The sequence below is a fragment of the Lathyrus oleraceus genome, chromosome 6 (genome assembly GCF_024323335.1).
Source record: "Lathyrus oleraceus cultivar Zhongwan6 chromosome 6, CAAS_Psat_ZW6_1.0, whole genome shotgun sequence".
In the NCBI taxonomy this organism is placed as follows: Eukaryota; Viridiplantae; Streptophyta; class Magnoliopsida; order Fabales; family Fabaceae; genus Lathyrus; species Lathyrus oleraceus.
Window position 1 is genome coordinate 69,130,357 of NC_066584.1, and position 24,788 is coordinate 69,155,144.

General features: G+C 34.3%; 1 protein-coding gene across 1 annotated transcript; it reads right to left on the minus strand.

Annotated features, from left to right (window-relative positions):
* Positions 1-23,392: 23,392 nt before the first annotated feature.
* Positions 23,393-24,442, minus strand: LOC127097487 (ethylene-response factor C3). Its single transcript, XM_051035984.1, has one exon. The coding sequence runs from the start codon at positions 24,362-24,364 to the stop codon at positions 23,645-23,647; it is 720 nt and encodes a 239-aa protein (XP_050891941.1). The 5' UTR covers positions 24,365-24,442; the 3' UTR covers positions 23,393-23,644.
* Between the last annotated feature and the right edge of the window lie 346 nt (positions 24,443-24,788).

Genomic DNA, 24,788 nt, shown 5'->3' on the forward strand with positions numbered 1-24,788 from the left:
GTTTTACCAGTACAAACCCTTTAGAAACCTATCCTTCATCAGTTCTTTTTCAGTAGTCCCCTATAGTAGATGGTGGTGGTATGAATGCCATGGTGATTTCCTCTTCAGAGTCCAAAGACATCAATGAATTGTCTTTGACTAAGGTCTTTTAAGTTAGATTCACTTCTTTAACCTCTCTCCTGATGGCACATGCAGTCCTTTCAATTTCTGGATCAAACAATATCAATGTCGATCCTGAGCTCCGCATACACAAACAAGAAATACCTCAGTAGCACTGTAATTAAACAATTTATGAGAAAACAACAAAATAAAAATAAAAACCAAATAAATAAAATGTTGCACAAGCGTTGCCTTGTTGAAATTATCAACACTCATCGACAATGGCGCCAAAAACTTGATGACTTCTCAGCAAGTGTACCAATAATTTTGCAGTAATAATAAGATATTGAATCCAAAGGGATTTATATTTAACAAAACAATAGTTGTGCTAGTAGTATAAAGTAACAATGGGGGGGGGGGGGGGATTTCGAGTTTGAATGCATAAGATAGTTTTTTTCTAAAATAATGTGAAAGCATTCAAATTTTGTATAGAATCCCTTATTTATCCCATGTTCATGTTTAATCCATTACATGAATGATAACGTTGTTATATTTCCACGACGAGTTAACAAGACCAGTATACCCAATCCCTTGATGTATAGCTCACTAATTCCTACTTGGGGTCTCTTATCTCTATTCAACCAACGTACGTGAAATTAGGCAATACAACAATGCCTTAACTCAAAAGCCACTACTTGGGATCTCCCATCCCTTTTTAACCAGCATAAGCACAATAATTACCCTAGTTCCAACGCATAGACTAATGGTCAGTATTCCCTATGTGCCAATGATAAGATTAAAAGAGTATCTCACATAAAAAACATTACGCATAAGAAGCAATTAAATAGAAATATAACTTCAATTATTCATGCAATGACAAATTAAATATATGTCCCAACAGGTTCAAAATAAGTTCATCAAACAAAAACCTAACTTAGAGATGTTTAGCTACTCATAATGATACAATTAAATACCAAACTATAAGATAAAGATTGCATTTGAAAATCCTTGAAGAATTGACCTCCAGTGACTTTCAATGCTCTCAAAATCGCCCTCTTAGTGCTCTTTACCATCACTTTCAATCAAAATTCGCATAATCCTCGAAAAGATGCCAAAAACTCCCTTTTATAGTTGTCAAATCAGTCCAGAACGCGTTAGAATAGGCCCAAAAAAGGACCTATCACACGCGTAATCCTTTTCACCGTGCGTGCGATGCTGATAAAACAAACCTATCACACACGTGATGTTGCGCGTGATTATTCCATACTTGGTCATTTTTGCATCTTTCTTTGGTGTTTAACCTTCACTTTTGCTCCTCTTTGACTTGTTTTGATCCGTTTCTTCGATCGAAAACATGCAAGGACAAAGTGTCATCAGTTATCATGTTATCTTAATGTATATATAACATGTTATCTTAATATATATATATATATATATATATATATATATATATATATATATATATATATATATATATATATATATATATATATATATATATATATATATATATATATATATATATATATATATATATATATATATATATATATATATAAACATGTTATCTTAATGTATAATGTAGTTGATTCTTATTTGTTGTACAAATTAATAAAGTCTGAGCACATAGTTAGCTTATTTTTAATTTTAGTATATAAACAATATTTTGTACATAAATATGTCTATTTTTCATTCTATGAGCCATAAATTCTTTAAAGATTAAGAGAAACTGAGTATAAGATGTGCCTTATAAAATCAACATAAGAAGGTAAATTTTTGGCTATCCCTTCTAAAGTTGAGGGTAATTTACCCTAAATGTCGTGTACCAATAGAATTTTATCACATAAAGAAAAGTTTTAAAATCACATATCAATCCAAAATTTTAAAGAATCAAAATTAAATCAATAAAATAATATATGCCTTGGTCCTTGAGTAGTAAAGTGTTGGTATGTCTAGTGTGAGTAATGATTTCCATATTAGATGGAAAAGATGATGTTGAACACTTTATAAGTGAGAAGAGATATGGACTAAATAATTTAAGGTTTTGGGCTAACATTTTATTTTAAAATTTTACTTTATATAGTAAATTTCATTGTATATGTCATTTGGGGTAAATTACCCTCAATTTTACAAGGGATGGCCTAGGTCTTACCACATAAGAAAAAAAACCAATAATAGAATTTAAGAAGTTACCATTGAAGGAATTTTCACTTTCTGATCTTGAGGTTGTTCTTAATATTCCACCCAAAAATATATCTATGAAGTAAGATGAGAACCACATATTTCGAATATTACACATTTGAGAAAGTCATTCATTCTTTTGTCATCCAAACTCAAGCATGATGGATTTCCATGATGTTTCAAATTTGTAAGGAGTATCTAATTCTCAAATACATGGCTTAAGTTTGTTATTGAACTCATCATTGGAATTTAAGGAAACACCCACCTTTTTAGAAGCTTTTTTCATGATGTGCCACATACAAAGCCTATGTGAAGAAGAATCAAAGACCTTCTCAATTGCAATTTTCATGACAGGGTCTTGATTTGTTATTATAAGATTTGGTTTATTTCTTCGCATAGCTTCTAAAACCTTTTCAAATAACCAAATTAATGAATCAACTTTCTCATCTATTAAGAAGGCGACTCCAAAAGTCACAAATTGTCTATGATGGCTCACTCTAGTGAATGGTTCAAATATCATGGAATATTTATTTGTTTCATATGTAGGGTAGAATGACATCACAACTAAAAAATAAGGAGTAATGTTTTCTACAAATTCAATCTTCCCTAAAAACGTATTTTAGTCGATCTTTAACATCAACCTCATATACAAAATAAAATGATGGATTCAATTCTTGCTTCCTTTTAAAGTTATCAATGAAGACATATGCATCAGAATATTTAATTAAGGTATTTAGATCTCTAAAACAATTTTACAGATCTCTCTGTGTGCACCCAATATTTTCATAACCACCTAGTTGTTCCTTCAATAAGTGGTATGTTTTTTAAGGACCAATATTTTCTCTACTATTTGCATAAATTATACTCTTATGAATATGATTCACTTTTCTTGTCGGTTTAAGAAATTGTCTCTTTTAAGCTAAGCCAAGTACATGTGTATGACTTTGTTGAAATCGAGTTAGCTCATATTTACCTCCCTCTAATTGTTTGAAGGCAACTTTCTCCTCACATCCTTCTCTAGTAAGACTCCTCCTCTCGACTTTAACTCTCGATTCACCTATTTCTTTGTCTTTTGATACCTTTGGGTGTAACCCTCTTTTGAGCAAACAAAACACTTCCAACGTTTGACACTATCTTTATTTTTATTTTTTGATGAGAAACACACACTAAAACCAACACTGTGTATATTTTTTGAAAAGTATTTCACCATTTTCGAGTGAATAAAAAAGTTGTCCTACCTTAGGCTTGATTTCTTTGTCACAATATGGAACCTCTTGATTTGTCTATGTGATATTTAGATCGAACTTTATCCTCGACAAAGTTAGCATCGTGGTTCGACAAGTAGTCGAAGATGTGCATGCCATAGTCGAAGTCCGATCTTGCATGCAACAATATGTTAACTTGTTATTTAAGTTAGCATGTTGAATTGGGCCAGTCTGTTGGGCCATTTTTTTGTTTGTTAGTCGAAAGCTAGAGTTTAGTTTTCTTATAAATAGCATACTAGTTCTCACTTCTCCATCAATCCCTGATAATCATGTTCAGGTGGAGAAAATTGTGTGGTTGAGATTCAATTGTAAACATTGTATCCTAATGTGTAATTGAGTCAAGAATCCCATGTTTTAACCATTTTGAATTGTCTTTCTCTTCTCTCCTCTCTTTTCTTTTCCTATGTGGTTTTCTTGATAATCAAGAATCCGATCATACTCTATTTTCTTGGGCACTGTTTCACAATAAATTGGTGCGGTGAACATGGAGGAAAAGATGTTGTCAACAAAGTATGAGATTGAGAAATTCACCAGTGTGAATGATTTCAATTTGTAGTGCTTGAAGATGCAAGCCCTACCGGTTCAACATGGTTTGTTATAAGCGTTGAAAGAATTAGTGAAGATGGATGTTTCCAAAATAGATAAGGATAAGACGAAAATGATTGAGAAATCCCACAATGCCATCATATTGAGCATTGGTGATAAGGTTCTCCTCCAAGTTTTAAATGGGAAAACTACAACAGGTGTGTGAAGCAAACTCGATGGTTTATATATGACCAAATCTTTGGTCAATCGCCTCTACCTGAAGCAAGCTTTGTATTCATTCAATATGATTAAAGACAAAGTCTTTGCTGATCAGCTGTATATGTTCAACAAGTTTATTCTTGATCTTGGAAATATCGAGGTCGAGATTGATGATGAAGATCAATCATTATTGTTGTTGTGTGCTTTACCTAAGTCTCATGCTCATTTCAAAGAAACTATCTTGTATGGAAGAGATTTGTTAACCTTTGAATAAGTTCAATAAGCTTTGCACTATAAGGATTTGAACGAATGAAAGGAGCACAAGCCATCTTCTATTGGTGAAGGTTTGTTCGTTAAGGAAATTTCTTGAAGAAAGATGGTAGGTTTGAGAGGACGAGGGGTGAAGTTCTACACAATTCTTATGTTGGTAATGCTCCTGCAATTAGGTGTTGTATTGTAAGAACGAGGGGCGTGCAAGAAAGGTATGCCTTAATCGACAAAATAATCATGGTAGAAAGGATAATGGTAATGAAACTATTGTGTAAGATGATTATGAATCATCGTATGTCCTAGTGGTTTCAAGCAGCGACTCTAGAAAGGACTGGATTATGGATTCAGGGTGTACTTGGCACATGAATCCAAATAAAGATGTGTTTGAGGAATTGTATGATTAAGATGGTAGATCAATGCTGCTGGAAAGCAATAGAGCCTTCAAGATTGCAAGAATTAAATATGTGAGATTCAATCTCCATGATGAGTCAATAAGGCTATTGACTGATGTCAGGTATGTACCTGATCTTAAGAGGAATTTGATTTCTTTTGGTGAACTCGACAAGAAAGGGTATGTTTTCAAAGGAGAGAAAAGTATCCTAAGGGTAATGAAGGGGTAGATAGAAGTCTTAAGAGGCATCAAAATAAAATGCTTGTATACCCTTTAAGGATGAGGTTGTAAGTGGTTCAGCAAATGTGGCATCCACAAAACCTGTGTCGAAGACTGAGCTATGGCATACGAGACTTGGCCATGTTAGTGAAAGAGACCTGTTCAAATTGTCGAAACAAAATCTACTATGTGGTGACAAGGTCGAAAAACTGGAGTTTTGTGAACCTTGTGTATTTGGTCAATCTTGTAGGGTGAAGTTTATAAAAGGTAAATAAATAACATATGGATCCCTTCATTATATCTATGCTGATCTTTGAGGGCCTATAAGGAGTCCCTCACATTCACGTGCAAGATATTTTCAATCCATAGTTGATGATTACTCATGAAAGTCATGGGTATTCATTCAGAAATCTAAGGATGAAACTTTTGAAAATTTCAAAAGTTGGAAGACCCTGGTCGAAAACCAAACTGGCAGGAAAGTCAAGAGGTTAAGGACCGAGAATGGTCTTGAATTTTGCAATGAGGATTTTGATAGTTATTGTGTCGCGTCTGGTATTTCAAGGCACAAAACTATTTTAGATACTCCCCAACCAAATGGTTTGACTGAAAGGTTTAATTGAATCGTTCTAGAAAGAGTGAGGTGCATGTTGGTTATTAAAAAAGGTGTTTTGGGTCCAAGCTGTTGTAACTGCAACATACCTGATAAATAGGTGCCCCTTGAATGCCTTGGAAATGAAGACAGTTGAAGAAGTATGGTCGAGACATCGACCTAATCTTGATAGACTTAGAGTATTTGGTTGCGTAGCCTATGCTCACATTAGGCAAGACAAGGTCGAACCTAGAGCTCTAAGATGTATGTTCCTTGGATACCTTAAAGGAGTCAAAGCTTATAGGTTGTGGTGCCTATAGTCAAGTTATAAGAGGTGTATCACAAGTCAAGATGTAATTTTTAATGAAGTTGAGATGACTTTTAAGAAAAATTATGACGTTGTTTGAAGTTCAAAGATCTCTAAAGAAGATCTGGAACATGAAAAGATTCCTATTGAGGTGGAGCATAATGATGTTGAATTACATAACCCAGACGAAGTCGAAGAACAAGCACAATTTGCTGACAAAGTTGAGGAGACTGATAATGACTACATGCTGGCAAGAGACAGGCCAAAAAGAGTCATCAAGCCACCTCAGAGACTTGGTTATGCAAACCTCATATCTTATGCCTTAATCCTTACAAGTGAAGTTCTGGATTAAGAACCTAGAGACTATAAGGATGTTATGAGGAGTCGAGACATGACTGGATGGCTTAAAGCCATGGATGATGTGATGTGATCTCTTCATGATAATCACATTTGGAAGATGATCGAGAAATCTATAGGAGCCAGGTTAGTTAGATGTAAGTGGATTTTCAAGGTTAAGGAAGGAATCAAAGGAGTGATGCCGAAGAAATTTTAGGCAAGTTTGGTTGCTTGGGGATTCACTCAGAAAGAAGGTGTTGACTTTAATGATGTGTTCTCACCAGTTATAAAGAATAAATCCATTCGGATGTTGCTTGCTATGGTGGCGAAGTTTGACCTAGAACTTGAACATATGGATGTGAAGAAAACCTTCATGTATGGTGATCTAGATGAAACAATCTTGATGAGGCAACCTGAATGGTGTGAAGAAAAAAGAAAGGAATACTATGTTTGTAAGCTGAATAGGTCGTTATATGTCCTGAAACAATCTCATCGACAATAAAATAGGAGATTCGGCAAGTTCATGGCATAGGTTTCACTAGGAGACATTTTGACATCTATTTACTTCAGATTTCAACCTGGAAATTCATTTGTTATGTTGTTGCTTTATGTGGATGACATCCTTGTAGCAAGAAACAATGTTAAGGATGTTATGAAGGTGAAGGATGAAATCGATAAGAAGTTAGACATGAAGGATCTGGGAGCTGCCTTCAGGATTCTTGGGATTGACATTCAGAGAGATAGAAATAAATAGAGATTATGCTTATCTCAAGAGAAATACCTGAAGAAGATTCTAGACAAGTTTGGTACATCCAATTCAAAGCACGTTCTAACACCGACTAATTCTTAGTTTAAGCTGAGTACAACTCAAAGTCCCAGTACTGTAGTTGAAAGAGCCTATATGAATATCATTCCATATTCTATTATAGTAGGTTCTTTGATGTATGCTATAGCTTGTACGAGGCCAAACATAGCGTATGAAGTGAGCCTTGTAAGCGGGTATATGGACAATCATGGGAAGGCGCACTAGCAAGCATTAAAGTGGATCATAAGGTACATAAATGGGTCTCTGAGCAGAGTCCTGATTTATGGCGGAGCCTGTGGTAATGATAAAAAAGTTGAAATCAAAGGATTTGTCGACTCTGATTATGCAGGTTGTATGGATTCCAAAAAATCTATTTTTGAATATGTGTTCACTATGTTTGGCATAACAATCAGTTGGAAAACAACACTTCATAAGGTTGTTGCCTTATCAACCATTGAAGTCTTGAAGCTTCGTCCTTTCTACAATTCTTGTGTTTTTCTTCAATTTGACTACATTGTGTTTGTTAGTTCTATTTTATGGTTCTGGTTTTTACATGTATCTGCTTGTGTTATGCTCTTGAAAGAGTCTTGTGATAATAAAATTGAATACTTCATCCCCTTTATGTTTAATTTATTTTAGATAATTGAGTTAAAATGTCTTAGTTAAATTTTTTGAATGGAGAATAGAGGATGTGTATATGATCCGACAAAAGAAAGTGAAGAATATATTTGAGGGGTTAACGAATTTCTTGAATTTGCTTTTTAAAACTCAGCAGAAAATAGAAAAATATTATGTCCTTGTATAAAATGTGCTAATTGTGATTCACATTGTCGCTCAAGAGTTTATGAATATTTAACTGATCCGCGACGTGGACTCCTTAGACATTATACGCAATGGATATTTCATGGTGAGAGACCCAAAACTTCAATTGGCACAATTGAACAACATTTTGAGATGGAGCATGACATGTACAGGTTACTTCGTGATGTTTTTGCAATGCCTCTTTTAGAAGAGACAATTTCCGGTGAAGGAGAAAGGAATTCAGAAGTAGAAGAAAATGTCAACTTTTACAAATTGGTTAAAGAGAACGAACAAATAAGTCAAATTGAAAATAAATTTTGTCATATTATAAAAATATTAATAGTTAGAATCGTTAGAATCGTGCTAAATATGAAGATGTTCATTGTATGGGTACAAAAAATCTCCCAAATTGATTAATGAAAAGGTTTTTTAATATTTGAACTTTTAATTGAATAAATTGTAGTTATAAAACAAATTACTTATAAATTTTTTGTTTGGTATTAAAAAAAAGTCAAAGGAGTGTCGCCCACACACAAAGAGATTTACATTGATACTCGTATTCGTAAAAATGAGTCAGTTATTAATGAAAAGGCTACAAGATTCATTGAACGATTTCCTTTCATTCATGCCATTTTGATTATGTAAATAGTATTGAACTGATGTGTGAAATTAATAGAATGTGCGATTTTTACTTTGAATTTTCTTGTATGTATATGTTTCTCCATTCAATGTTGTCTGTCTGCTGTTTGAAAAATGTGTTGAGTATTGAATATACAATTTATTACTTATAAACGTGTGTGCAAATTTTGTTAGAAAGGGATACTGAGCACAAAACTAGCATAGGTTGAGAATATAGGGAAAAAGGGATACTAAGCACAAAACGTGTTTTGATGTTTTTATTTACTTCAAGAGTGATATATATAATAATTTTTGTGCTAGTTGTTAACTTTTTTTACTAATCATTTGTAGAAACCAACTAATAATATTTTTTCCATGTTGCATTTTATCTTATCTCATTTATATCTCATTTTCAGTGGTATAAGATTTGTAGGTGGTTGCATTGCGAGTTGGTTTTAGTGAGGAAGTTAAGTTCCTTGCTCAGGGTTCTTAGATCATTAAAAACTAGATCTAGAGTTTGAATAGGTCCGACCTTAGTTTGGTATTCCTGGGTGTGGAGCCTTTAGAAATCCCAAAATGACATTATTTTCTCAAGTGTGATAATTAATGTGGAGGAATTAATGGATATAATTATATTCCCTTCTTACAATGAGATATTTTTGTTTGCATTTACTTATTTGATGGGTTTGCTCTTGATCACTTTATTACTTCCCCATTAACAAAAAGGTACCCCCATCCCTTATTCGTAATTTGTATTTATTTCCTCACTTTTGTTTCTCTTACCTTTAGTTAGATTAAAAAAACTAATTAGATAACAGATAATCAACCTTTCAAACACTTGATCAGTATCAAGTTAGTCTTCAAAGTCTCATCATTCTCAAATCATTTATCAGCTACACGAATCAAACATCGATCCAATATTGAGTGACTTTTCCTAAATCAAATGTAATATCAAATTCGTTTTCTTAAACAAACACGAAAGAAGAGGATCATTGGAGTCTAGCATTCTGATGGAAACTTCGAATGATTGGTCCCGATGCACACTTATTGGGTTAGTCGTTCATTCATTCTTTCTTTCCTAAAACACTTAATAAACTTGGACTAAAAAGAACCGTTGGAGTCTATCATTCCAATGAAACCCTTGAACAACCGATTTCAAGGCATACATCTTGTTCTTATTGAGAATTTGTTGTCCGTCAAAAAATTTTCTTAAATACCTTGAATGAAAAAGGACCATTGGAATCTAGCATTCCGGTGGAACCTCGAATAATTGGTCTTGAGGCTTATGTATCGTTCTCATCAAGTGCTCGTCATTCACTTATAAAACATTCAATCAATCAAACTCTTTTTTATCGCCACTATGCAATCCTCAAAAACCTTTTTAAAAATGAAAGATATTTCTTCTCGAGACGGTGCAAAACAACGCTTCATCCACAATCATGTTAGTAGATATAAGTGACGTTTTCCCATGAATGTTGATATGTAGAAATCCATCAATTGGAGGAAAACGTCCGCTCCTCACCTATTTTGGGTAGCAAGCATTGTTTTTCCGTCGATTGATACAAAATAGCATTCACTAAAATCGACCAGCAAACAAACATTTTCTACCCAAAACTATGTAGCATTGAGTTCTCCATCGCACCTGGATATACGTAGGAGCGAGACCCACAATCTCGTCAGACACATTAATAAAAAATAAATTGTGACCCCTTTCTTTTTTCTCTTTTCTATTTTAATAAATCAAAGAAAACAAATGACATAAGCTAACATTCAATCGCAAGTCTAACTAAAAAGTTCCCATTGAGTACAACGGAAGTGAGGGGTGCTAATATCTTTCGCTCATGTAATTGACTCCCGAACCCAAATATGGTTGCGACAACCATGTTCTTTTCAAAGGTTTTATCTATATTTTCTATTCCTTCACTGGAATAAATAAAGTTCGGCGGAGCCTCTGTTCGAACACATTTTCCGCGAGCGTGCATCTGCTTCGTGAAGGATTGTATTTTTTGAGGTACGACAGCCACCTTCGACTGACGGACTCGCCTCACATCTAAAAGGGCCATGTCCCAAAATTTTAAACATACCTTTTATCGAGAGTCCCACGATATACTGCGGGGTGGAACCAGAAAAGAGACTTAAAATACTTCTCTCTTTACAAATCCTCGTGCTTGAGGGACTCGTAGTGTTATATATGTGAAAAATCACAAACAACTGCGACACGAGGGTTCCTGCCCATAAAATGACGTCGAGTCTACCTCTGTAGTATGGAGGACTCTCCCTCCTAATAAGACATATGTGTTATGCCAGTATATCTCCACCAGGTATGCATACTGAGTCATACCGCGATTTCCAAAAGAATATGTTCGTTAAGGAAATTTCTTGAAGAAAGATGGTAGGTTTGAGAGGAAGAGGGGTGAAGTTCTACACAATTCTTATGTTGGTAATGCTCCTGCAATTAGGTGTTGTATTGTAAGAACGAGGGGCGTGCAAGAAAGGTATGCCCTAATCGACAAAATAATCATGGTAGAAAGGATAATGGTAATGAAACTATTGTGTAAGATGATTATGAATCATCGTATGTCCTAGTGGTTTCAAGCAGCGACTCTAGAAAGGACTGGATTATGGATTCAGGGTGTACTTGGCACATGAATCCAAATAAAGATGTGTTTGAGGAATTGTATGATTAAGATGGTGGATCAATGCTGCTGGAAAGCAATAGAGCCTTCAAGATTACAAGAATTAAATATGTGAGATTCAATCTCCATGATGAGTCAATAAGGCTATTGACTGATGTCAGGTATGTACCTGATCTTAAGAGGAATTTGATTTCTTTTGGTGAACTCGACAAGAAAGGGTATGTTTTCAAAGGAGAGAAAAGTATCCTAAGGGTAATGAAGGGGTAGATAGAAGTCTTAAGAGGCATCAAAATAAAATGCTTGTATACCCTTTAAGGATGAGGTTGTAAGTGGTTCAGCAGATGTGGCATCCACAAAACCTGTGTCGAAGACTGAGCTATGGCATACGAGACTTGGCCATGTTAGTGAAAGAGACCTGTTCAAATTGTCGAAACAAAATCTACTATGTGGTGACAAGGTCGAAAAACTGGAGTTTTGTGAACCTTGTGTATTTGGTCAATCTTGTAGGGTGAAGTTTATAAAAGGTAAATAAATAACATATGGATCCCTTCATTATATCTATGCTGATCTTTGAGGGCCTATAAGGAGTCCCTCACATTCACGTGCAAGATATTTTCAATCCATAGTTGATGATTACTCATGAAAGTCATGGGTATTCATTCAGAAAGCTAAGGATGAAACTTTTGAAAATTTCAAAAGTTGGAAGACCCTGGTCGAAAACCAAACTGGCAGGAAAGTCAAGAGGTTAAGGACCGAGAATGGTCTTGAATTTTGCAATGAGGATTTTGATAGTTATTGTGTCGCGTCTGGTATTTCAAGGCACAAAACTATTTTAGATACTCCCCAACCAAATGGTTTGACTGAAAGGTTTAATTGAATCGTTCTAGAAAGAGTGAGGTGCATGTTGGTTATTAAAAAAGGTGTTTTGGGTCAAAGCTGTTGTAACTGCAACATACCTGATAAATAGGTGCCCCTTGAATGCCTTGGAAATGAAGACAGTTGAAGAAGTATGGTCGAGACATCGACCTAATCTTGATAGACTTAGAGTATTTGGTTGCGTAGCCTATGCTCACATTAGGCAAGACAAGGTCGAACCTAGAGCTCTAAGATGTATGTTCCTTGGATACCTTAAAGGAGTCAAAGCTTATAGGTTGTGGTGCCTATAGTCAAGTTATAAGAGGTGTATCACAAGTCAAGATGTAATTTTTAATGAAGTTGAGATGACTTTTAAGAAAAATTATGACGTTGTTTGAAGTTCAAAGATCTCTAAAGAAGATCTGGAACATGAAAAGATTCCTATTGAGGTGGAGCATAATGATGTTGAATTACATAACCCAGACGAAGTCGAAGAACAAGCACAATTTGCTGACAAAGTTGAGGAGACTGATAATGACTACATGCTGGCAAGAGACAGGCCAAAAATAGTCATCAAGCCACCTCAGAGACTTGGTTATGCAAACCTCATATCTTATGCCTTAATCCTTACAAGTGAAGTTCTGGATTAAGAACCTAGAGACTATAAGGATGTTATGAGGAGTCGAGACAAGACTGGATGGCTTAAAGCCATGGATGATGTGATGTGATCTCTTCATGATAATCACATTTGGAAGATGATCGAGAAATCTATAGGAGCCAGGTTAGTTAGATGTAAGTGGATTTTCAAGGTTAAGGAAGGAATCAAAGGAGTGATGCCGAAGAAATTTTAGGCAAGTTTGGTTGCTTGGGGATTCACTCAGAAAGAAAGGTGTTGACTTTAATGATGTGTTCTCACCAGTTATAAAGAATAAATCCATTCGGATGTTGCTTGCTATGGTGGCGAAGTTTGACCTAGAACTTGAACATATGGATGTGAAGAAAACCTTCATGTATGGTGATCTAGATGAAACAATCTTGATGAGGCAACCTGAATGGTGTGAAGAAAAAAGAAAGGAATACTATGTTTGTAAGTTGAATAGGTCGTTATATGTCCTAAAACAATCTCATCGACAATAAAATAGGAGATTCGGCAAGTTCATGGCATAGGTTTCACTAGGAGACATTTTGACATCTATTTACTTCAGATTTCAACCTGGAAATTCATTTGTCATGTTGTTGCTTTATGTGGATGACATCCTTGTAGCAAGAAACAATGTTAAGGATGTTATGAAGGTGAAGGATGAAATCGATAAGAAGTTAGACATGAAGGATCTGGGAGCTGCCTTCAGGATTCTTGGGATTGACATTCAGAGAGATAGAAATAAATAGAGATTATGCTTATCTCAAGAGAAATACCTGAAGAAGATTCTAGACAAGTTTGGTACATCCAATTCAAAGCACGTTCTAACACCGACTAATTCTTAGTTTAAGCTGAGTACAACTCAAAGTCCCAGTACTGTAGTTGAAAGAGCCTATATGAATATCATTCCATATTCTATTATAGTAGGTTCTTTGATGTATGCTATAGCTTGTACGAGGCCAAACATAGCGTATGAAGTGAGCCTTGTAAGCGGGTATATGGACAATCATGGGAAGGCGCACTAGCAAGCATTAAAGTGGATCATAAGGTACATAAATGGGTCTCTGAGCAGAGTCCTGATTTATGGCGGAGCCTGTGGTAATGATAAAAAAGTTGAAATCAAAGGATTTGTCGACTCTGATTATGCAGGTTGTATGGATTCCAAAAAATCTATTTTTGAATATGTGTTCACTATGTTTGGCATAACAATCAGTTGGAAAACAACACTTCATAAGGTTGTTGCCTTATCAACCATTGAAGTCTTGAAGCTTCGTCCTTTCTACAATTCTTGTGTTTTTCTTCAATTTGACTACATTGTGTTTGTTAGTTCTATTTTATGGTTCTGGTTTTTACATGTATCTGCTTGTGTTATGCTCTTGAAAGAGTCTTGTGATAATAAAATTGAATACTTCATCCCCTTTATGTTTAATTTATTTTAGATAATTGAGTTAAAATGTCTTAGTTAAATTTTTTGAATGGAGAATAGAGGATGTGTATGTGATCCGACAAAAGAAAGTGAAGAATATATTTGAGGGGTTAACGAATTTCTTGAATTTGCTTTTTAAAACTCAGCAGAAAATAGAAAAATATTATGTCCTTGTATAAAATGTGCTAATTGTGATTCACATTGTCGCTCAAGAGTTTATGAATATTTAACTGATCCGCGACGTGGACTCCTTAGACATTATACGCAATGGATATTTCATGGTGAGAGACCCAAAACTTCAATTGGCACAATTGAACAACATTTTGAGATGGAGCATGACATGTACAGGTTACTTCGTGATGTTTTTGCAATGCCTCTTTTAGAAGAGACAATTTCCGGTGAAGGAGAAAGGAATTCAGAAGTAGAAGAAAATGTCAACTTTTACAAATTGGTTAAAGAGAACGAACAAATAAGTCAAATTGAAAATAAATTTTGTCATATTATAAAAATATTAATAGTTAGAATCGTTAGAATCGTGCTAAATATGAAGATGTTCATTGTATGGGTACAAAAAATCTCCCAAATTGATTAATGAAAAGGTTTTTTAATATTTGAACTTTTAATTGAATAAATTGTAGTTATAAAACAAATTACTTATAAATTTTTTGTTTGGTATTAAAAAAAAGTCAAAGGAGTGTCGCCCACACACAAAGAGATTTACATTGATACTCGTATTCGTAAAAATGAGTCAGTTATTAATGAAAAGGCTACAAGATTCATTGAACGATTTCCTTTCATTCATGCCATTTTGATTATGTAAATAGTATTGAACTGATGTGTGAAATTAATAGAATGTGCGATTTTTACTTTGAATTTTCTTGTATGTATATGTTTCTCCATTCAATGTTGTCTGTCTGCTGTTTGAAAAATGTGTTGAGTATTGAATATACAATTTATTACTTATAAACGTGTGTGCAAATTTTGTTAGAAAGGGATACTGAGCACAAAACTAGCATAGGTTGAGAATATAGGGAAAAAGGGATACTAAGCACAAAACGTGTTTTGATGTTTTTATTTACTTCAAGAGTGATATATATAATAATTTTTGTGCTAGTTGTTAACTTTTTTTACTAATCATTTGTAGAAACCAACTAATAATATTTTTTCCATGTTGCATTTTATCTTATCTCATTTATATCTCATTTTCAGTGGTATAAGATTTGTAGGTGGTTGCATTGCGAGTTGGTTTTAGTGAGGAAGTTAAGTTCCTTGCTCAGGGTTCTTAGATCATTAAAAACTAGATCTAGAGTTTGAATAGGTCCGACCTTAGTTTGGTATTCCTGGGTGTGGAGCCTTTAGAAATCCCAAAATGACATTATTTTCTCAAGTGTGATAATTAATGTGGAGGAATTAATGGATATAATTATATTCCCTTCTTACAATGAGATATTTTTGTTTGCATTTACTTATTTGATGGGTTTGCTCTTGATCACTTTATTACTTCCCCATTAACAAAAAGGTACCCTCATCCCTTATTCGTAATTTGTATTTATTTCCTCACTTTTGTTTCTCTTACCTTTAGTTAGATTAAAAAAACTAATTAGATAACAGATAATCAACCTTTCAAACACTTGATCAGTATCAAGTTAGTCTTCAAAGTCTCATCATTCTCAAATCATTTATCAGCTACACGAATCAAACATCGATCCAATATTGAGTGACTTTTCCTAAATCAAATGTAATATCAAATTCGTTTTCTTAAACAAACACGAAAGAAGAGGATCATTGGAGTCTAGCATTCTGATGGAAACTTCGAATGATTGGTCCCGATGCACACTTATTGGGTTAGTCGTTCATTCATTCTTTCTTTCCTAAAACACTTAATAAACTTGGACTAAAAAGAACCGTTGGAGTCTATCATTCCAATGAAACCCTTGAACAACCGATTTCAAGGCATACATCTTGTTCTTATTGAGAATTTGTTGTCCGTCAAAAAATTTTCTTAAATACCTTGAATGAAAAAGGACCATTGGAATCTAGCATTCCGGTGGAACCTCGAATAATTGGTCTTGAGGCTTATGTATCGTTCTCATCAAGTGCTCGTCATTCACTTATAAAACATTCAATCAATCAAACTCTTTTTTATCGCCACTATGCAATCCTCAAAAACCTTTTTAAAAATGAAAGATATTTCTTCTCGAGACGGTGCAAAACAACGCTTCATCCACAATCATGTTAGTAGATATAAGTGACGTTTTCCCATGAATGTTGATATGTAGAAATCCATCAATTGGAGGAAAACGTCCGCTCCTCACCTATTTTGGGTAGCAAGCATTGTTTTTCCGTCGATTGATACAAAATAGCATTCACTAAAATCGACCAGCAAACAAACATTTTCTACCCAAAACTATGTAGCATTGAGTTCTCCATCGCACCTGGATATACGTAGGAGCGAGACCCACAATCTCGTCAGACACATTAATAAAAAATAAATTGTGACCCCTTTCTTTTTTCTCTTTTCTATTTTAATAAATCAAAGAAAACAAATGACATAAGCTAACATTCAATCGCAAGTCTAACTAAAAAGTTCCCATTGAGTACAACGGAAGTGAGGGGTGCTAATATCTTTCGCTCATGTAATTGACTCCCGAACCCAAATATGGTTGCGACAACCATGTTCTTTTCAAAGGTTTTATCTATATTTTCTATTCCTTCACTGGAATAAATAAAGTTCGGCGGAGCCTCTGTTCGAACACATTTTCCGCGAGCGTGCATCTGCTTCGTGAAGGATTGTATTTTTTGAGGTACGACAGCCACCTTCGACTGACGGACTCGCCTCACATCTAAAAGGGCCATGTCCCAAAATTTTAAACATACCTTTTATCGAGAGTCCCACGATATACTGCGGGGTGGAACCAGAAAAGAGACTTAAAATACTTCTCTCTTTACAAATCCTCGTGCTTGAGGGACTCGTAGTGTTATATATGTGAAAAATCACAAACAACTGCGACACGAGGGTTCCAGCCCATAAAATGACGTCGAGTCTACCTCTGTAGTATGGAGGACTCTCCCTCCTAATAAGACATATGTGTTATGCCAGTATATCTCCACCAGGTATGCATACTGAGTCATACCGCGATTTCCAAAAGAATATGTTCGTTAAGGAAATTTCTTGAAGAAAGATGGTAGGTTTGAGAGGAAGAGGGGTGAAGTTCTACACAATTCTTATGTTGGTAATGCTCCTGCAATTAGGTGTTGTATTGTAAGAACGAGGGGCGTGCAAGAAAGGTATGCCCTAATCGACAAAATAATCATGGTAGAAAGGATAATGGTAATGAAACTATTGTGTAAGATGATTATGAATCATCGTATGTCCTAGTGGTTTCAAGCAGCGACTCTAGAAAGGACTGGATTATGGATTCAGGGTGTACTTGGCACATGAATCCAAATAAAGATGTGTTTGAGGAATTGTATGATTAAGATGGTGGATCAATGCTGCTGGAAAGCAATAGAGCCTTCAAGATTACAAGAATTAAATATGTGAGATTCAATCTCCATGATGAGTCAATAAGGCTATTGACTGATGTCAGGTATGTACCTGATCTTAAGAGGAATTTGATTTCTTTTGGTGAACTCGACAAGAAAGGGTATGTTTTCAAAGGAGAGAAAAGTATCCTAAGGGTAATGAAGGGGTAGATAGAAGTCTTAAGAGGCATCAAAATAAAATGCTTGTATACCCTTTAAGGATGAGGTTGTAAGTGGTTCAGCAGATGTGGCATCCACAAAACCTGTGTCGAAGACTGAGCTATGGCATACGAGACTTGGCCATGTTAGTGAAAGAGACCTGTTCAAATTGTCGAAACAAAATCTACTATGTGGTGACAAGGTCGAAAAACTGGAGTTTTGTGAACCTTGTGTATTTGGTCAATCTTGTAGGGTGAAGTTTATAAAAGGTAAATAAATAACATATGGATCCCTTCATTATATCTATGCTGATCTTTGAGGGCCTATAAGGAGTCCCTCACATTCACGTGCAAGATATTTTCAATCCATAGTTGATGATTACTCATGAAAGTCATGGGTATTCATTCAGAAAGCTAAGGATGAAACTTTTGAAAATTTCAAAAGTTGGAAGACCCTGGTCGAAAACCAAACTGGCAGGAAAGTCAAGAGGTTAAGGACCGAGAATGGTCTTGAATTTTGCAATGAGGATTTTGATAGTTATTGTGTCGCGTCTGGTATTTCAAGGCACAAAACTATTTTAGATACTCCCCAACCAAATGGTTTGACTGAAAGGTTTAATTGAATCGTTCTAGAAAGAGTGAGGTGCATGTTGGTTATTAAAAAAGGTGTTTTGGGTCAAAGCTGTTGTAACTGCAACATACCTGATAAATAGGTGCCCCTTGAATGCCTTGGAAATGAAGACAGTTGAAGAAGTATGGTCGAGACATCGACCTAATCTTGATAGACTTAGAGTATTTGGTTGCGTAGCCTATGCTCACATTAGGCAAGACAAGGTCGAACCTAGAGCTCTAAGATGTATGTTCCTTGGATACCTTAAAGGAGTCAAAGCTTATAGGTTGTGGTGCCTATAGTCAAGTTATAAGAGGTGTATCACAAGTCAAGATGTAATTTTTAATGAAGTTGAGATGACTTTTAAGAAAAATTATGACGTTGTTTGAAGTTCAAAGATCTCTAAAGAAGATCTGGAACATGAAAAGATTCCTATTGAGGTGGAGCATAATGATGTTGAATTACATAACCCAGACGAAGTCGAAGAACAAGCACAATTTGCTGACAAAGTTGAGGAGACTGATAATGACTACATGCTGGCAAGAGACAGGCCAAAAATAGTCATCAAGCCACCTCAGAGACTTGGTTATGCAAACCTCATATCTTATGCCTTAATCCTTACAAGTGAAGTTCTGGATTAAGAACCTAGAGACTATAAGGATGTTATGAGGAGTCGAGACAAGACTGGATGGCTTAAAGCCATGGATGATGTGATGTGATATCTTCATGATAATCACATTTGGAAGATGATCGAGAAATCTATAGGAGCCAGGTTAGTTAGATGTAAGTGGATTTTCAAGGTTAAGGAAGGAATCAAAGGAGTGATGCCGAAGAAATTTTAGGCAAGTTTGGTTGCTTGGGGATTCACTCAGAAAGAAAGGTGTTGACTTTAATGATGTGTTCTCACCAGTTATAAAGAATAAATCCATTCGGATGTTGCTTGCTATGGTGGCGAAGTTTGACCTAGAACTTGAACATATGGATGTGAAGAAAACCTTCATGTATGGTGATCTAGATGAAACAATCTTGATGAGGCAACCTGAATGGTGTGAAGAAAAAAGAAAGGAATACTATGTTTGTAAGCTGAATAGGTCGTTATATGTCCTGAAACAATCTCATCGACAATAAAATAGGAGATTCGGCAAGTTCATGGCATAGGTTTCACTAGGAGACATTTTGACATCTATTTACTTCAGATTTCAACCTGGAAATTCATTTGTTATGTTGTTGCTTTATGTGGATGACATCCTTGTAGCAAGAAACAATGTTAAGGATGTTATGAAGGTGAAGGATGAAATCGATAAGAAGTTAGACATGAAGGATCTGGGAGCTGCCTTCAGGATTCTTGGGATTGACATTCAGAGAGATAGAAATAAATAGAGATTATGCTTATCTCAAGAGAAATACCTGAAGAAGATTCTAGACAAGTTTGGTACATCCAATTCAAAGCACGTTCTAACACCGACTAATTCTTAGTTTAAGCTGAGTACAACTCAAAGTCCCAGTACTGTAGTTGAAAGAGCCTATATGAATATCATTCCATATTCTATTATAGTAGGTTCTTTGATATATGCTATAGTTTGTACGAGGCCAAACATAGCGTATGAAGTGAGCCTTGTAAGCGGGTATATGGACAATCATGGGAAGGCGCACTAGCAAGCATTAAAGTGGATCATAAGGTACATAAATGGGTCTCTGAGCAGAGTCCTGATTTATGGCGGAGCCTGTGGTAATGATAAAAAAGTTGAAATCAAAGGATTTGTCGACTCTGATTATGCAGGTTGTATGGATTCCAAAAAATCTATTTTTGAATATGTGTTCACTATGTTTGGCATAACAATCAGTTGGAAAACAACACTTCATAAGGTTGTTGCCTTATCAACCATTGAAGTCTTGAAGCTTCGTCCTTTCTACAATTCTTGTGTTTTTCTTCAATTTGACTACATTGTGTTTGTTAGTTCTATTTTATGGTTCTGGTTTTTACATGTATCTGCTTGTGTTATGCTCTTGAAAGAGTCTTGTGATAATAAAATTGAATACTTCATCCCCTTTATGTTTAATTTATTTTAGATAATTGAGTTAAAATGACTTAGTTAAATTTTTTGAATGGAGAATAGAGGATGTGTATGTGATCCGACAAAAGAAAGTGAAGAATATATTTGAGGGGTTAACGAATTTCTTGAATTTGCTTTTTAAAACTCAGCAGAAAATAGAAAAATATTATGTCCTTGTATAAAATGTGCTAATTGTGATTCACATTGTCGCTCAAGAGTTTATGAATATTTAACTGATCCGCGACGTGGACTCCTTAGACATTATACGCAATGGATATTTCATGGTGAGAGACCCAAAACTTCAATTGGCACAATTGAACAACATTTTGAGATGGAGCATGACATGTACAGGTTACTTCGTGATGTTTTTGCAATGCCTCTTTTAGAAGAGACAATTTCCGGTGAAGGAGAAAGGAATTCAGAAGTAGAAGAAAATGTCAACTTTTACAAATTGGTTAAAGAGAACGAACAAATAAGTCAAATTGAAAATAAATTTTGTCATATTATAAAAATATTAATAGTTAGAATCGTTAGAATCGTGCTAAATATGAAGATGTTCATTGTATGGGTACAAAAAATCTCCCAAATTGATTAATGAAAAGGTTTTTTAATATTTGAACTTTTAATTGAATAAATTGTAGTTATAAAACAAATTACTTATAAATTTTTTGTTTGGTATTAAAAAAAAGTCAAAGGAGTGTCGCCCACACACAAAGAGATTTACATTGATACTCGTATTCGTAAAAATGAGTCAGTTATTAATGAAAATGCTACAAGATTCATTGAACGATTTCCTTTCATTCATGCCATTTTGATTATGTAAATAGTATTGAACTGATGTGTGAAATTAATAGAATGTGCGATTTTTACTTTGAATTTTCTTGTATGTATATGTTTCTCCATTCAATGTTGTCTGTCTGCTGTTTGAAAAATGTGTTGAGTATTGAATATACAATTTATTACTTATAAACGTGTGTGCAAATTTTGTTAGAAAGGGATACTGAGCACAAAACTAGCATAGGTTGAGAATATAGGGAAAAAGGGATACTGAGCACAAAACGTGTTTTGATGTTTTTATTTACTTCAAGAGTGATATATATAATAATTTTTGTGCTAGTTGTTAACTTTTTTTACTAATCATTTATAGAAACCAACTAATAATATTTTTTCCATGTTGCATTTTATCTTATCCCATTTATTATAATATTCAAGGAAGAATTAAACAAACATAATAATGAGGCTGAAACTTCTCAATTGGTCCAAAAGACACTGTCATATGCCTCGGACATTTATTCCCAAGTAAAAGGATCTGAAAAGAGGGGATATGTGCTTTGTATATGCAATATTCCCAAAGGTAAAAAATCAAAAGCTTCCTTATCTAAAAATTAAGAGTTGAGGGATGAACTTAAGAAGATGCGAGAAAGTTAAGAGATGACAAATATGTTTATGGAAAATATGATGTCAGTGATACAAAACCGATTATCTCAAGAAGATTTGAATGTTATTTTACAAGCTGCAAGACATGTATAATATATTTTACTCTTCGAGTTTATATTTCAAATATTATGAAAATATTTATTAAGTTAAGTTTGTAATTTATTTTATTTTGAATATGTTATAGATGCTTGTAGTGTCCCATATCAGACAAATTTACGAAGTCCATGCACCGATGAAGATGGAAGAGAGGAAGATTAGAAATTGATTTTATCGTAGATATATTTTTGAGTTTTTTGTTGTCGTAATATCTATTTTAGTGGTTGTTATTATATAATTGATATTACTTTATTATTTTGATTTAATTGTGAGACTTGTTATTTTAACACTATAATTGAAAATTTCTTTGATGTCTTTAAATTTGATGTGATGCATATAGAAAAATTATCTGTAAACAATATTAATTATAGAAAAGAAACAATTTGTAAAAAAAAAAATATATAGCAACGGTTAATTTTGTCCTATATCAATGAAAATACATGGTGGATAAAGGTATTAAATAGTGTAATTAGGCGTAGCTATATCCCCAAAATTTTTACGAACCCTTAAAAACGCGGTTGGTATAAGATATTGGGATGGAAAATTTCCGTTGATATATGAACTTATAGTTGACGGAAGAAAATGTCTGTTGGTATAAGTTTTTTTTTATCTTTACCGACAGAATTTCGCCATTGGTACATGTCAAATTTCTTGTAGTGAATGACTTCCCTCAAACTAGAACAGTTTGCCAAAGACAATAGCTGCAGAAGTACCAATAGTTTCTTCGATAGTCATGGCAGTTCGAAACGTCTTAAAGTTGCTGTTTTACGATTTTGAAACATTGTCACCGAAGAAATTGTCGGGTCGCGTCGCAAACTAGATCGCTCTCTTTAAGATGTTTTACGACACTGTTCAAATTTGTGCAAAATAGTTACTCAATTACGACGCCTCTAGGATAAAATATTACAGTTCTATATTGTACGATTACTACTTATACGATAGATAATTGGGATAAAAATACACCCTCTAATAGTACAAAGACCATTCGAATATTATACAAAGAGACCATTAAAAATGATTTCTCTAACAAAAAGAAATAATTCTCCATAGAAAATCCAAAAATATTGTCAATAATTTCTCAACCCAGCGGCAATGACGATGACGAGATCATAAGCTAACGCAACATCTTGATAAATCCAACAACTAAAATTGATTTAAAGCTATGATACATTTTCCACTATAAAGGTTACAAATCCTCATCATTATAATATATTTACTAGTCTCGTATATTTAGGTTAGTTAATTTTTTTTATTTCTTGATAAATCTGTTAGATAAAAGGTACTGTATAATTCCCTTTTTATCCTCGTTATCATTATGTAACCACAATGATTAACATCAATAAAATCCCATTATTCATTATTACTTTGGTTATTAAAACATATATAATTTAAACCTTTAAACAACAATTGTTATAGAATGTTTCTAAGAGGCAAACTTTATACAATTGGATTCTCTCCTATCTTCTCTCACTGTTGATTACAACACAATAAGAATAGTGACCAATGCCAAAATTCAAAAAGTCATTAAAGAATTGATTAACATGAATGAAAAGTAATAAACAAAACTCAACAAACAAAGAACTTAGCTAAACACTTGAGAAGAAGAAGAAGTACTCAAGCTAAGAAGTTGGTCTAGATATTCAGAACCCAAATCTTCCAACACCAAAACATTTTCTGAAACAACATTCTCCATTTCCATTTCTACCCTTTTGCTCTTTTTGTTACTACTTGCCTTAGACTTTCTTTTCATAGTGTGTTTCTTCTTAAGTGCCAAAACAGGAGAAGAACCATCTTTTTCCCAACACTTGTAATTCACCATATCTTTCAATGATTCTCTCACAACTTGTTCAGGAAAATTCAACACTGCCATTGAACCTCTTGTTGATAAAGCTGCTTGATCATAAGCTAATGCAGCTTCTTCAGCTGTATCAAATGTTCCAATCCAAACTCGAACACCGTTTCTCGTCGAATCTCTTATTTCCGCCGCGAATTTCCCCCACGGTCTTCTCCTAACTCCTCTATATGGCCTCTTAGGTGATGATAATGATGATGATTGTGCTAATTGAGTAGAATTGGATGAAACTTCTTGTGATTCTGTACTTGTTTGAGAACCTGAAGTGTTGGAATTGGATGAAACTTCTTGTGTGTTATGATCGGTGAAATTCAAGGGAATGGTGATGTCTTCATTGAAAATGAAGAAATCGTCCCATGAAAAGGGTTCTGAAAAAGAGGTGTTAAGGTTTTGGTATTGGAAGAAAGAAGAATCAAAATCCATGTCTTGTGTGAACAAAAAAGTAGACATTAAATTTAAGGTTTTTGTTTTGTTTATTTTTGTTAACTACTTTGTGAGTGGTTTGAAAAGATTTCAAGTGTTTGGTCTCTTTATATACTCATTGAAAAAAATGAACATAACGACCAAACAGATAAGGAGAAAAGAAGATTAAATTAGTTAATAAAGAGATGTTGAAAGATTTTGGTCAAGGGGGGGTGTATTTGGATATCTAAATATTTTATTAGTATTGAATTATTACTATTATTATTACACTATTAATTAAAGGGTGGAAAAAAGTATTTGATAGAAAATAGGCACGTGAAGTCAAAGGAAGATTAAAGAAACGTGGGCAACTCCAACTTAACTTTTAGAAGGTTCGAAAACAACTTGTAGGTGATTCATTGTGTTTGCACCAATGCTAGTCACTCATTCTTTTTCTAATTCATGTTTTTAA